The sequence below is a fragment of the Macrobrachium nipponense genome, chromosome 14, assembly GCF_015104395.2.
Source record: "Macrobrachium nipponense isolate FS-2020 chromosome 14, ASM1510439v2, whole genome shotgun sequence".
Lineage (NCBI taxonomy): Eukaryota > Metazoa > Arthropoda > Malacostraca > Decapoda > Palaemonidae > Macrobrachium > Macrobrachium nipponense.
This window is the reverse complement of record NC_087207.1, coordinates 12276653-12292963: the sequence shown is the minus strand read 5'-3', so window position 1 is coordinate 12292963 and position 16311 is coordinate 12276653. Positions and strand designations below refer to the sequence as shown.

At 41.0% G+C, this 16311-nt stretch overlaps 1 protein-coding gene across 1 annotated transcript; it reads left to right on the top strand.

Moving 5' to 3' along the window:
* The first annotated feature begins 13900 nt into the window (after positions 1-13900).
* LOC135226131 (uncharacterized) lies at positions 13901-15358 on the top strand. The gene is made up of 2 exons (XM_064265578.1): positions 13901-14216; positions 14556-15358. The coding sequence occupies exons 1-2, from the start codon at positions 13901-13903 to the stop codon at positions 15356-15358; spliced, it is 1119 nt and encodes a 372-aa protein (XP_064121648.1).
* The last annotated feature ends 953 nt before the right edge of the window (positions 15359-16311 follow it).

The following is a 16311-nucleotide window of genomic DNA, read 5'->3' as shown; positions in this document are numbered from 1 at the left end:
TACAATCCAAGATTCTCTCTTCAAGAACTACATGAAGCACTCTCTTCAACATATGACACTTCTCCTGGTAAAGATACTATTTTATATATAATGCTTAGGAAGCTACCTGAAGAGGCCAAACGCTACCTTCTTAAGATCATTGATAAGATTTGGGAGACTGGAGTTATGCCGAGATCCTGGAAAATTTCCATCATAATCCCCGTTGCAAAAAATCCAAATAAAGATCCCCAACAAAGTTCAAAGTTATAGACTATAAGCACTAACAAGCTGTGTTTGCAAGTTAATGGAAAAAATGATAAAATATCGCTTGGTATGGCACTTAGAATCGAATAAGCATCTCTCTCCTTTCCAATTTGGGTTTCGTAAAAATAGATCTACCCTCGACCCACTTATGAGACTCTCCAACCAAATTCAGCAGGGTTTTGTCAATCAGTATCAGACAATAGGGGTCTTCTTTGATTTAGAGAAAGCTTATGACACTACTTGGCGTAATGAAATTCTTAAACAACTACAGAAAATGGGTATTAAGGGCAACTTAATTCGGTTCATTCATTCCTTCCTTTTTGAGAGATTAATAAAAGTGAGAGTAGGGAACTTTCTGTCGTCCCCCTTTAAACAAGAGGAAGGTGTTCCACAAGGAAGTTTTCTCAGTGTGACTCTCTTTGCTGTCGCCATAAATAGCATCTAGGATGAAGTTCCAAGCCCAGTTCGAGCTTCATTGTTTGTGGATGATTTGGCCATTTATTGCACTGCCTACGATGCTATATCTGCATGCCGATATCTACAGAAAGCTATTGATTGTGTCTCCAAATGGGCCAGGCTAAATGTTTTTAAATTTTCAGCCATTAAGAGTGTTGCTATCCGCTTTTCAAGGAGCAGGCGTAAAGAGGTTATACCTAATTTAAAACTCGAGGGATCTATTTCACCATATGCTGCCGATGTCAAATTTTTGGGAATGACTTTTGACTTAAAGCTCACCTGGACCAAACATATTGATAACCTTCAATGTAAAATTAAAGCATCTTTTAATCTTTTGAAAGTAGTCTCTGGATATGAGCGGGGAGCTGACAAGCAATGTTTATTAAGACTTTATGATGCACTTTGTAGATCAAAGCTAGATTATGGGTGTCAGATTTATTCTTCAGCGTGTAAAAGCAAACTTAACGACCTCAATATTGTCCATAACATGGGATTACGAATTTGCTCTGGTGCATTCCGAACATTTCCTGTTGAGAGTCTGTATGTAGATACCCATCAACTGCCACTTGACTTACGACGGGAGGAACTTGGTCTGCGCTACATAATGCGCGTTAAAAGCAGTTCCGAAAATCCTTCCAATAAGGTCATTCGCCAACTTGACAACAGGAAATTTAAACCAAGGTCATCTGTCCCCTTCCAGTAAGGGCTACATCAAAGAAGTGAATAATGATAACTCTAAAAAAATCAGAATGTTTCTTAGTTAGTTGCCTCCAGATTCCACCCCCATGGCTTATCCCTAAAGCAAAAGTTTGTAACGAAAAACTAGGTCAAGAACCTTTCTGATAAAATGGCAAAGAGTTTATTCTTAGAGCATGATGTAACTCATGATGGTGCGTATAAGATTTCTACAGACGGTTCCAAATCAAGAGAGGGAGTTGGGCTAGCCGTAATTACAGAAGACTATTGTGAGGCTGCAAAACTACCAAATTCGGTTACAGTATATACAGCAGAACTTTCTGCCATTAATAGAGCATTAGCTATTGTTCATCGTACCGAGAAGAAGAAATTTGTTATATATACGGATTCTAACAGTGTTTTGGAGAGTCTTAATATTTGCAATACATCACATCCTTTGATTCTCCAAGCTCAAGAGTGGCTGTTTCGAATTTCTTTCAAACACAAAGCTGTTTCGTTCTGCTGGGTTCCTGCCCATGTAGGGATCAAAGGTAATCTGATAGAGCAGCAAAAAGAGTATGTAATAAAAATCACTGGATATCCATGAAGTTCCATACATTGATATGAAGTGTCCTATTCGAAGCTATATCCGCCACAAATGGCAAGAGCGATGGTCCTCAAACCTCCTTGCCAGAAACAAGAAGCTGAAGGCAATCAGACCTAATTTGAATTTTTTGGCAGTCTTCGTTTCATAGAGACAGGAGGACCGAGATTGTTTTAACGAGACTTCGTATCGACCATTCCCGATTGACACACAGCTTTATACTTGAAGGAAGTGAGGCTCCAGTCTGTGCTCGCTATAACTGCCTGCTGACAGTTGAGCATATTCTGGTTTGTTGCCAGTGTATGGTGCAGGAAATTCGGTCTTTCAGGGAAACAACTTTCTTATATTTAGGAGATGATGTTGATGTCATAATCTTGTAAAGTTCTTAAAAGAGATTGATATATACATAAAATTTGACTTATTTTAAATGTTACCTTTCACCTAATACACACAAGTGTATGCCGTTATACTTTTAATTGTATTTTAATATAAATAAAATTATATATATATATATATATATATATATATATATATATATATATATATATATATATATATATATATATATATATATATATATATATTATGAAATAAAAGTTTTTAAGTTTCATTCACATCAGATTATCATCACGTTCAATTACATTTCATTAGTTATCAGATTATTTATTTCATTCCATTACGGCGCTGAATGACCATAATAGGTCCCAGTGCTTGGGCTTGTCCCTAAATTTCATAATCCATCCACCCATCCAAATACGTAATTTATTTTATTAATAATATCCAGCTGACCCATGACATCTCTCTATTCTATGGAAAATATTTCGAATTTTCCTCCGTTATCTGTAGACTTCAAATTTCTGACCATCTTTGCTGCACGTATGATGGTCTCGTAAGTGCGTCTGGTTTTCCATGCCACATAATCATCATAATTTTAAGTATGTCTGGGTGGTGTTGCATCGTCTAACAATGTATTTGGCATTCTTTTTTGATAACCATATAGTAAGTAATGTGGGGATTCTCCTATTATCTCATTTACTGTATTATTCAGTGTGAACTGTACGTCTTCTAGAGCTAAGTCCCAGTCTTCTGTAAGTGATTTTACTAAAGTTTTCAGGATATCCTTTATTTCACGATTAGTGCGTTCCACTGCTCCATTTGAACTGGGTTTATAAGCGGTAATTTGACACTTATTTATTTCATAAAATTCACATACTTTCTTCAAAAGATCATTAGTAAATTCAGCAACATTATCACAAAGAACTTGTGGACATGAATGTCTGTTGATAATTCTGATTCAAAAGCTTCGGCTACTGTAGCTGTATCTCTGTTTCTTATAGGTACTATTTTTACACATCTGGTTAGATAAGACTAATATTTGTATATTTCCTTTAATAGTTGTTGGAAATGGACCCAAAAAATCTATAGTTACTGCTTGAAATGGATTCAATTCACGTTACCTTAATGTTGATTGCAAATTACACAATTTTGTACAAAGCCCTTCGCATCTTCACTATAATGTGGCCAAAAATAATTTCTGGTTATGATACTAGTTGTCTTTTTGATTCCTGGATGTCCTGCAAACTTATATGGGTGTGGTTCTAAAACTTCTCTGGTTATGGTTTTTGGGATATATAGTCGAGAACAACCATTTTTCTCTGTCTGTATTTTATACAACAAACCATATATTAACTGAAAATCAGGTTTTAAGGATTCATCAGTAATAGCTATCCTACCATTTGTTTGATTTCTGCATCTTTTTCTTGTATTTTCACTCTTCCTAAATCTAAATCTACAATTTGACAACTAAAACAAAAGGTATTAGTTGTAATGCATTTTTCTGTTTCTTATTGAGATCTGGATAAGGCATCTGCCAAAGTGTTAAATTTCCTTGGAATATATCTGAATTCTAGAGCAAACTCTAATACGCTAATGAACCATCTATTGAATTTTATGTTATTAGTAAAACTTCTCTTTTTTAACATATCACAAATGGGTTTGTGATCAGCAAGCGTAGGAAAAAAACGTTGTGAACAGTTTTTCCATTTATTTTATTTTATTTTATTTTTTTTGATGGGGCGAGGGGGAATTTCCCCTCAATTTTTTTTTAATTTGGTTATCACGGGTTCCTCGTCAACCTAAAAAAAAAATCTAACCCCAATAAACTATTCGCCTTTCTTTCCTCTCTCCAATGGTATATTTAACTTTAAAATTGGCTTTAAATAAAAAAAAGTGGTTAGCAATTGAAGTGGTGTTTCTTTTTTTTTTCTTATTTTGGCACTCATGCAAAAAACTTATCTTTGAGCAAAAACATGTTACAAACAAATGTTATATACTCACTAGTGCTTAGTTCAGACTGCCTTTCCTACTTTCTAATAATTCTTAGTGTTTTTTTTTCTTGGTTTCTGGTTCCAAGTCCCACCCCCTCCCCCCCTCTAAAAAAGGGGTATTATTCGCTCGAGGCGAGGGTATCATCAAGTGCCACTTGACTCATTGTTGCCTGGTTTGAAACCAAGAAAGTAAAAGTTTAGTATCTAACAGGCTCATTTTCTTGGCTTATTTTTAGTAGTTTTTTTTTTTTTACGTGTTGTCCTTTTATTCTTTGGGGTTTATTTTTTAACCCTTTTAGTCTCTCGAATATGAAGAACTTTTTCTATGCTTTTACTTGTGCCAAACAGATGTGTTAGTAGATTATACTTCTCATAGCCGAAGTTGTTCAATTGTTGTTACTAACCTAACCTATAAGCTAAGCTAACCTAACCTTACCTAAACTAAACAAACCTAACCTAACCTAAACTAAACAAACTAAACCCATAAGCTAACCTAACCTAACCTATAAGCTAACCTAAGCTAAACTAACCTAACCTATAAGCTAAGCTAACCTAACCTAAACTAACCTAACCTATCCTAACCTATAAGCTAATCTAACCTAAACTAAACTAACCTAACCTATAAGCTAAGCTAACCTAACATAAACTAAACTAACCTAACCTATAAGCTAAGCTAACCTAACCTAATACAACCTAACCCATAAGGTAACCTAACCTAACCTAAACTAAACTCCTCTAACCTAAACTAACCTAACCTATAAGGTAACCTAACCTAAACTAAAATAACCTAACCTATAAGCTAAGCTAACCTAAACTAAACTAAACTAAACTAACCTAACCTAACCTATAAGCTAAGCTAACCTAACCTAAGCTAACCTATCCTAACCTAACTCACCCTCCCACCTAACCTAACCTAACCTAACCCAAGCTGAGGTAACCCAACACAACCCAACCTAATCTAATATCATGTCACCCAACCCAACCAAACCACCTAACCTAACCCCACTCAACCAGACCTAACCAATCCCATCACCAATCCTAACCTAACCCATCCAAACCTAATAAATCCTGTCATCTAACTCAACTAAACCTAACCAATCCCATCACTAAACCTAACCTTCACCCACCTAACCTAACCTAACCCAACCAACCATAACCAACCCCATCAACCAACCTAACTAAGAAGTAAACGAAACACTAGGAGACTTACATAGCTAACTTAAAGTAAGAAGTAAGATAAACACTAGGAGGCTTACCTAACTAATTTCATCTAAGTAAATGAAACACTAGGAGACTTAACCTAACTAACTTAAACTAAGCAAATGAAACACTAGCAGACTTAATCTAACCTAACTAACCTAAGCTGAGAAGTATTACCTTTTGGTGAGCTGTACATCGGAGGTTTGAAGACATCAGGCCATACCGCTATGGAACATGTGACTGTGTCCTTACTTGACTTTGTCTTAATAGTTTTCTATACAGTAAAAGTTAAATGTGAGTTTGTTGGGGGAAGAAGAGAAAGAGGGAAGAAGAATAAGAAGAGGTGGGGGGATGGGGAAGGGGGGCAGGGAGAGGGGGCTGGGTGGGTGGGAAGACAAGGGAAGTACCTACCACCTTTACTTTTTGGGAGGTGGAGGACCAGGGTATCTTTGGCCACCAGGACGTATTGTGGACCTCCAAGGTATGGTTGACTACCTAAGTATTGTTGACCTCCAGGATATTGTTGACCAACAGGATATTGGGTATTGTTGACCTCCAGGATATTTTTGACCACCAGGGTATTGTTGACCTCCAGGATATTGTTGACCACCAGAGTATTGTTGACCTCCAGGATATTGTTGACCTCCAGGATATTGTTGACCACCAGGGTATTGTTGACCTCCAGGATATTGTTGACCTCCAGGGTATTGTTGACCACCAGGTCCCATTCGTATTGTGGACCTCCAGGATATTGTTGACCAACAGGGTATTGCGTATTATTGACCTCCAGGACGTTGACCACCAGGGTATTGTTGACCTCCAGGATATTGTTGCCCTCCAGGATATTGTTGACCACCAGGTCCCATTCACGGAGGGCCAGGGTATGGTTGACCACAGGGTACCATTTGCGGAGAACCACGGTATCTTTGGCCATTGGGGCCCATTTGTGGAGGGCCAGAGTATGGTTGACCCTGGGGTACCATTTGTGGAGGACCAGGTGGGTATCTTCGGCCATTGGGTCCCATTTGTGGGGGACCACCATATCTTGGAGATTTGCCAGGCAACGTATAAGGCCCAGGCATTCACGGGCCCATACCCGGTCTATATCCTGGACCCACTGGGGCTCCTTGATATCTCTGCTGTTCCCAACCGTTTGTCTATATCCAGGATAAGCATTTGGGTCAGGTTAATTGACATCTTCACCATGTTTTTTAGCCAGGTGCTCTTCCTGTTTTCTTTGCCTTTCCTTCATATTCTTCTTCTTTCTCTGCTTTGCTCCTACAATCGATTTAATTGGCCTTTCATTCGTAACACCTGGAAGATCTCTTTGATGTAATTGACAAGAGCTTCTCTAGATTCCTCTAATTATCTGACCTCAACGACGACCCAATCAGGGGTACGATGGGAAGAGAAAGCATGAGAATGAGAGACAAAAGATGATGCTGAGAGAGGAGAAGAAGCTAAGAGAGAAGGATGATATCCCTCCGTCTTGCTTTCCAACAGCAATCCATGGTTGTTATATTGCAACAACCCGAAAACCAACTTGACTTTCAGAATGGCAAGCATTTCAAGTTCCTCAATTTGTTCCAGCTCATTAATGACCCAGTTAGAGGAGAGGAAGGGTGGGGAAGAATGAGAATGAGAGAAAAGAGGTGCTGAGGGGGCTAGGGACAGAGAAACAGAAGAGGGAGGAGGGAAGAAGCAGGGGAGGTATGGGGAAGAGAAACAGGGGAGAGAGGAGGGAGAGAAACAGGGGAGAGAGGAGGGGGAGCATCAGTGGTGGAAGGAGGAGGAGAAACAGGGGAGAGAGGAAGAGAAACCGGGGAGAGAGGAGGAGAAACAGGGGAGAGAGGAGCAGAAGAAACAGGGGAGGAGGGAGGAGGAGAAACAAGGGAGAGAGGCATATATATACACATTCATAATTATTATTATTAGTCTGAGAGAGAGAGTTATAATATAGTTAGATAGACAGAGAGTGACAGGGAGAAATATAAAGAAAGAGAGAGAAATAGAGAGAGAGACAATGTGAAATGTAAAGAGAGAGAGAGAGAGAGAGAGAGAGAGAGAGACAGGGAAAATATAAAGAGACAGGAAAGAGAAACATATAGAGAGTGTACACAAGCTTTATTGAGACTCTCTCTCTCTCTCTCTCTCTCCTCTCTCTCTCTCTCTCTCTCTCTCACTAGAATCCTTTTCCCGTCGTTTCTCGCTTATATTAATCTCGGTACTTTCCGCCTTCGATATCCCTTAATCGGAAACATTTTCATTGTTAATGACATTAAAATAGCTTTATTTCTTTGTACAAGTCAAATAAGGTGATTTCATTAAAGTTTTTCTTTAATAAGACGAAGTTTACTGCATTTAGAAAATTGTTAACCCCCATGAAATGAGGGCTTAGATAAGCTTTATTTTAAAGCCTGAACAGCACCTGGCTGTTTTACACTTTCTGTATAATAATAATAATAATAATAACTAATAATAATAATAATAATAATAATAATAATAAATAATAATAATAATAATGTTCTAAGAGGTCCACAATAATAAAAAATGTTGCGAGTTTGTGTATAGTTTAAAAACCCTTTACAAAGCTTTGAATTGGGGGGGGGGGGGGCTTCCCTTTTATTTAAAATTTTTTTTTACTGAAGCTTTGTAAAGGGTTTTTAAATAATACACGAACTCGCAACATATTCAATTACTATGGCCTCTTAGAACATTTATATACATACTCTTGCGATAGAGAGTTTTTCCCAAATAATAATAATAATAATAATAATAATAATAATAATGAACCAAACAAAAACTTCTTTCAGTTTTCTTCTGAATATTGAAAAAGAAACCCACAAATTCAATTTGTAACTTGTTTACTTCTAAGTATTTACATTTAGTTTTACTCCACACTCGAGTACTTTCAGGCCCTTTCTTTGTGGGCCCATTCTCAAGAGATGTTGGGATGTTAGCCTGGGTCAAGGGCCCAGCAGAAAGACTGCTGGCCTTGACCCCAGGCTAACATCCCAACATCTCTTGAGAATGGGCCACAGAAGGGCCTGAAAGTACTCGAGTGTGGAGTAAAACTAAATGTAAATACTTAGAAGTAAACAAGTTACAAATTGAATTTGTGGGTTTCTTTTTCAATAATAATAATTAATAATATAATAATAATAATAATAATAATAATAATATAATAATAATAATAATAATAATAATAATAATATGTTTTGTTTGAAAAATGACCACTGCTTCGGCACTATTAATCTTGTAGAGAGTCTTTCTGATGACGGCTTTCTCGTTGTTGCTTAGACTGGCGAGCAACGCACCTAAAGACATGGTAAAATTCGGTTGAATAATTTGGTTTGTTATTTTGCTTATACAATTATCTCTCTCTCTCTCTCTCTCTCTCTCTCTCTCCTCTCTCTCTCTCTCTCAATGCGACGCTTCTTCCTGATCCACAGGACATTATCAAGCGGTGACTGGTGAGGGACTGAATTCCAGTGCTGTTTGTTGTTTAAGATTAAGCTGGCTTTATCCAGCACGGGCTCTTGCTCAAGAGCAGCCCGTAGTATTCCAGTGGCGAGACCTTATTATATCGTGATGTTGCAGGCTCACGAGTATGGTCTAGAGAACCTCTCCGGCAGGCCGAGTTTTCATTGTTTCCTGGGAAGGTGACTCATACGGCGAGTGTTTACGAGTCTTGCAGACCTTCTCAGGCGGGGAATATCACTGGAAGCCTCTCGATTGGCTTCTACGTGAGTGACGTCAACCCTGGTATTATTCTCATAATGTGCTTTCATGAGCGCTGGTACTTTCGTTGGGGGGGAGGGGCGTGGTCCTCCTCACACACGTCAGTATCAGGAACGCTTCTTGAGTGGTATTAAGGGGAGGCTTTTGCTCAAGGATAAGCAGCGCTTCTAGGAGGTGCAGACATCGTGGGTCAGGCTCTCCCAATGATTTTGACATTCCTGACAATGTTGTCTCTTGTGATGTCTTTCTGGTGTACTGCAAGGGCGTGCTGCATAATGGCGCCCTCCTGGGCGTGGCAGTAGATCCTTTTAGACAGGCGCATCCTCGAAACTTGGACTTTGTCTAAATGGAGATAACGAGTGTCCTGCGCGGTTCAAGACCACCACTGTCAGGGCCTTCGTCAGGAGGGGCCTCTCACACTGTTCGACGTGGCTGGATATGGACCTAGAACTTGACCGAGCATCCCAGATGCTGATTAACAATGGGTACTCGAATAAACTCGTAAACCGAGAAACACGAGCCGCCCTTGACAAGTGGTACATGACGAAGGAAGAGAGAAGGAACATTCCACCCCCGAAGGATATAAAACTTTGCTACAAAGCCTTCATGCACCACCAATACAAGGAGGACGAAGCAGCCATGAAGAAAATAATAGAGGAACACGTCCGCCCTATGGAGGAAGGGAAGAGAGTGTCCCTCATTATTTACTATAAGATTCGGCGTACGAAGGACCTCTTGATGAAGAACAACCCTTCCCCGCCTGCAGGAGACCCCCTAAAGCAGTCCAACATTGTCTACCGATACATATGCCCCGCCCAAGGATGCCCTGGGATTTACATCGGCATGACGAGAATCTGCCTGTCTAAAAGGATCTCCTGACATGCCCAGGAGGGCGCCATTAGGCAGCACGCCCTTGCAGTACACCAGAAAGACATCATGAGAGACGACATCGTCAGGAATGTCAAAATCATCGGGAGAGCCCCTGACCCATGATGTCTGCGCCTCCTAGAAGCGCTGCTTATCCTTGAGTAAAAGCCTCTCCTTATACCACTCAAGAAGCGTTCCTGATACCAACGTGTGTGAGGAGGACCACACCCCTCTCCCAAAACGAATGTACCAGCACGCATGAAACAAACAACGGACGTGAAGCACATTATGAGAATAATACCAGGGCTGACGTCACTCAGGTAGAAGCCAATCAAGAGGCTCCCAGTGATATCCCCCGCCTGAGAAGGTCTGTAAGACTCGTAAACGCTCGCCATATGAGTCACCTTCCCAGGAACCAATGAAAACTCGACCTGCCGGAGAGGTTCTCTAGACTGTACTCAAGAGCCCGCAACATCACAATATAAGAAGAAGGACTCGCCAATGGATCATGCTGCTCCGCACTCATAGCAGTAACATTGCCGCTCCTGCACTGCAGACTCCGCCCAGATTCGTCCGCCGGCCAATCACAAGCCAGAGCCCAGCTGCGCCCAGTTTCCTCCCACTTTCGACCGCCGACCAATGAGAAGCCAGAGCTGAATCTCTCAAGCTTCTTTTCAGGATTTCAAGCTTGTACTTCCCTGCTACAAGCCAATCACCTTGCAGTATCTCTGCATACTCTCCCTGTAGTTTAGCTCTGCTGACTCAATAGTCGGTGCGCTAAGCAAGGGAAAATAAGACTTGAGAGAGCTCTCTCACTATTTTAAAAGTGCTTTCAGTGACTCTTTTACTTGTCTTTCCTTCTAAAAATAACCTTCCTATACTAACACCTTCTCTCTTGTGGAAAATTTGGTAGCTGTTGTGGTCTTAAAATTCTAATAGAAACAAGATTCAAGAGACAAAACATTCTTCTGTCACAATACAATATTGCAAGTAGCATAGGAAAGCATAGGCTGGGGCCTTCCATAAGCCAGAACTCAAATTAACAGATAACATCCAAGCCCTTCAGGCAACACAATAAAACTGCAAAACACAGTCAGTCACTCATCTACCCACACCTCTCACAATATCCTTAACCCCCTGTTTACTAGAATCACACAAAGACATGGCATTCTCATCCCCAATATCTCCCACCATCATATCACAAACTCAGCCAGATATCATCCATGCTGAACCATCAGCCCCCAAAACACCTATGACCAGAAGACGGACTAGATCTTGCACCATCTCCCCCAACTCAGACACTCAGGCGACACAGAGGCCACGGATTCACTCTCTCCTAGAAAACACTACAGAAGACAACCCCACACACCCACAGAAGAACATCCACCCAACTTTTCACAACAGGAGTAAAATAAGAAAAATTAAGAAAACACCAGAAAACATATCCACACAACATCCAGCAACAACATCACAAGTAGACAGCCACATAAACACACAGTCAGTAACTGAATTCCCTCCGTAACTAAAGTTTAGACCGATACCCAAACAAGGAGAGACATCATACGCAGCAATACTTGCCATTGAACGCAGACATCCCATCATACAATTCCAAGCACAACCAAACCTTATGGAACGATATGCATTCACGCCTGCAGAGAAACACGCTGAAGAAAGACTGAGAAACGACCCACAATGTAAAGCACTGGACCCAAGCGACAAAACACAAAAAGGACTCATCTGTAAATACCCCACGAACCTGCCCATTGACACCATGAAAAAGCTCACCTTTGTCCAAGACGCCATCAGATGTATAAACAAACAGGAGAACCAACATGAAAAGTTCTCGTAACATTCCAAGGAAAAAGGCCCTCCGAGGTAGACATACCAAAATGGGGAAAATTCCCCACTGAAGAATTTACTCCGCAGCCACTAAGGTGCTTCAAGTACCAACACTTTGGACACCACCAAAGAGAGTGTAGCTACAAGGATATATGTGTAATATGCAGTGGTAAACACCCCACAAAAGACTGCATTGACAGATACAACTGGAAACAGAGGACAATAGCCAATTGCCCAAATTGCAAGGGACAACATCACGCCTGGTATAAGGGCTGCTTGGAAAGACTGAAGAGGATATGGAAAATGAAAGGCCTCACCCCCAAACCACCACAACATTGCAACAGCAACACTGCCAACACCTACCACAACACAACCTGCCCCCACAACACACATCACACCCTCAACACCAACAACACAACCTGCCCCCACAACAACAACATCCACAACACACATCAAACCCTCAACACCTACCACAACACAACCCACCCCCACAATAACAACACCCACAACAACACAGAAACCTAGTCCATGACCTCAGACAAGTACAACAGAAACCCCCCTCCAGGCAAAGACAGGACACCAGGACTAAGCCAAAACAAACCCAGCAACACAATCCACCCACACAGCAACCACAACAGGACAAACATAAGCACAAAATTCACAGGGACCCCAGACAGACACAAAACCATACTACTCACAACACACCCACACTGGCGTTCAGGAGGGAAGTAGAAAGAATTGTGAAGGAAATATTTCATCAATTGTTTTCAAAAGAAAACCTAGTAGCTGACATCAGGAAACAGATCTTATCACTGACAGCTTAAGATGGAAGGGAATAATCGATATCAAACAAGCCCCCAGAACAGTGAAGACAATTCACACACCAGCCTGAAAATGCTACAATGGAATATAAATAGTGCCAACACAAAATACGCCATACTACAATCAAAAGTACTCTCAGAGAGACACGACGTCATCCTGCTACAGGAAACACTAATTAGGGAAACCAACAAATTCACACTCCAAGGATTCACAGTTTACAAAACCCCACATACAGATGCAAACAGAGGGCTGATCACCCTAATAAAAACAACAATTCCCTCGGAAAAAATAAGAAACATAGACTGCAGTGAAGGGATTGAGACACTAAGTGTCCTCATAAGGCTAGCAAACACGTTACTCACCATACACAACATCTACAAAGGTCATGATAAAATCTTTGAGGGAGAGAACTCTTTCAGTGCAGCCTCCAGAGAAAACACTTCGCAGGAGATTTCATGCACACCAACCATGCCTACAGTCGAGACAACACACAAATGCAGCAGGCAGACACATTCAAATGGTAATGGAAGAATTTCCTGATGTTGCACTACTAAATGACACAAGCGATGCAACACACCGTCTAGGTGGCAGACTAGACTTGAGCTTCATAACTGGAAACCTAAAAGAAGACTGCTCATGGAAAGTGCACCCAACACTAACCAGTGATCATTTTGCAACTGAGACAAAACTAAAGATAATGAAAATTGCCCCACCACCACCCCCTCCAGCAGGATGGAGACCAGACCTAGCAAACTGGTCAACATTTCAAAACCATATGAACACGTGGGCAACACAGTACATTCAAAACCCAGCCCTAAATATAAACACACTCCAACAGGATTTTGTAGAGAGCTTGCACAATGCAGCTAACATCTCGAAGCCAAAAAAAGCCTTTAGAACAAATGCAACCCCACACAAGCACAGCTGGTACTACAACTCAAGAATCAAAGAAATGAACTCAAGATTAAACAGAATAAGGAAACTATTCAGACGAAACCCCACTGATGAGTTGCACACTATCTTAAGAGAAGTCGCAAACCACGCAGCCCAAACTGCTAAGAAGGTAAAGCAGGAAACCTGGCTAAAATGGTGCTGAGAAACCACCTGACTAACTCCCATTGTGAAGATGTTCAAATGGTTCAATAAAGTATCAGTAAAGTCCAGGCCAACACAGGCACACCATCCCAACCCTCAAGCTGAAGCGAACAGACTAGCACAACACTTTGTGGAGAGGACCAAATCAACACACCTACCACCAGCCACACGAGAAAGGCAAGAGGCACTTAATCCAGAAAGATGGAGAATCATCAATACAGCCTGCAACAATTTCAATGACACAGACACACCATTCACAATGAAAGAACTTGATAAAGCCCTCCAAAAAGGAGCAGACACAGCCTCAGGAGCAGACATGATTACATACAGCATGTTGAAAAACATGGGTACTGCAACAAAAACAGTGCATCTCCACATAATAAACAAAAATACACAGAGCAGATCAGATCTACAAAATAGAACTAGCAAAATACACAACCAATTCCCAAACCCAAGGAGCCTAACTCCTACAGACCCATTTCTCTCATCAGCTGCACGGAAAAGACGGCTGGGAGAATGGTGTTAAACAGATTGCTGTGAAAAACAGGACCCTTACATCACCGCTTATATGCCTACAAAGAGGGGATAGGCACACAGGAATGTCTAGCAGATGTAATGGCCACAATAAATGACAGGAAAGCAATCGTAGCATTTCTTGACCTAGAAAAAGCCCATGAACTTGCCAGCGCAGCAGCCATCAGTAAAAGGCAACCTTCTAGCATGGGCCAAAGGATACATACAAGACAGACAAGCCAGAGTTACCTTTCAGGGAGCAACCTCCGAAATCCTCAATCTGGAAAATGGAACACCTCACGGAGGAATACTCAGCCCCTTCCTTTTCAACATACCAATGGAAAAATTAGCCAACAGCAACTTGCCAAATGGAGTTGAAATATTCATATATGCGGACGATGTGTGCTTGGTCAGCACAGACAGACACAGAGCCCACCAAAACATGCAAAATGCAATAACACAGATTGAGAACAAATGCACAGTCTTAGGATTAAAAATCAACACAGTAAAAACCAAGGCAATGGCAATCAAACATAATACAGACCTGAATCCAATACAACTCATGGGAGAACCCATCGAATTGGTAGACAACTTCATGTATTTGGGAGTCAACATCAACAAACAACTCTCACCATGCAAAGAAATAGAAACACTTAAGCACAAAATCAAATGCAGACAAAATACCATGAAAAGAATCACCTCACTAAGGCAGGGAGCCATATACCATGCCCATAGAACTTTCTACATACAGACAATAAGATCAACAGTAGAGTATGCTGCAACTGTCCTCACTTATTCATCCAGCAAGCAAGCAAGTATGCACCACCCAACAGCTAAAGCAAGCAGTACAAGAAGCAATACAAATGACAACTGCCACAAGCATATACTTCACAGATGGATCAGTAGACCTCAACGTCCCAGCGGCAGCAGCAGGAGTCTAATCAACAACACTCAAAGGGAGCTGGAGGCTGTCTGACAATGCCTTCACACTACAGACAGAGCTGATAGCCATCGCCAAAGCACTGGAAGACTCCCAACACAGACTGGGGAACACTACAATACATACTGACTCAAAAGGAGCAATACAAGCCATTACAAAAGGCAAAGCAAGAGAAAACATTAAACTCCTAACAAGCGTATGGGCACTGGCAAAACTCCACCAAAACAGAAACAGACAATAATTCTTAACTGGATTCCGAGCCATGTAGGAATACAAGGAAATGAGGAAGCAGACTCCCTGGCAAAAAGCGGGCTACACATAAACAATGTCAACATCAAAATCAGCCACTCATTAACTCATCTGAAAAGCATAGCAGCAGCATAGTGCCAAACACAAGAAGAAGGCAAAATCAGGAGAGCCATCTTTGGAGGTTCCAAGACTGCAAAATGGTATGTAGACACCACAAAACTGCAACCACACAGCATACCAAAGAACATGGCACAAGCACTAGCAGTAATAACACATAGGCTAAGACTCCGATACCAATGCACATGGCAAAGAATAGAAGGCAACCCCAAACCATGTCAATACTGCGAAACAATTACAGAAGAACTACTGGAACACTACATATTACACTGCCCAGAAACACAACAGCTAAGACAAAGTTACGAAGGAAATGAACAATCAGTCACTCAAATAACAAGGCATATCCTGACCAATACCAAACAGCTTGTAGGCTTCCTATGCTAATACCCACCACCAAGGTATGTGCAAGACACTGTCCTGATGAGCATCACACGGTGTCATCAGTCAAAACAACTTCCACCTCCCAATACCTCTATCTACTCACATACAAACCATAAAACACAGAACAACAAACCACCCACCCAATGCATGACAGACACAAAGACTCGCCAAAATCAACCTTCATCACCCAGCATCCAAAAGCAAAGCACCGACTCTTCTAACACTTTTCACCACCCCTCACC

What these genes read in the sequence shown, in the direction of transcription:
- LOC135226131 (XM_064265578.1), top strand. Translation starts at nt 13,901, where the DNA reads ATGTTCAAATGGTTCAATAAAGTATCAGTAAAGTCCAGGCCAACACAG. An exon ending in CAGCATGTTGAAAAACATGG is followed by an intron (nt 14,217 to 14,555) that starts GTACTGCAACAA and finishes TGAACTTGCCAG; the next exon opens with CGCAGCAGCCATCAGTAAAA.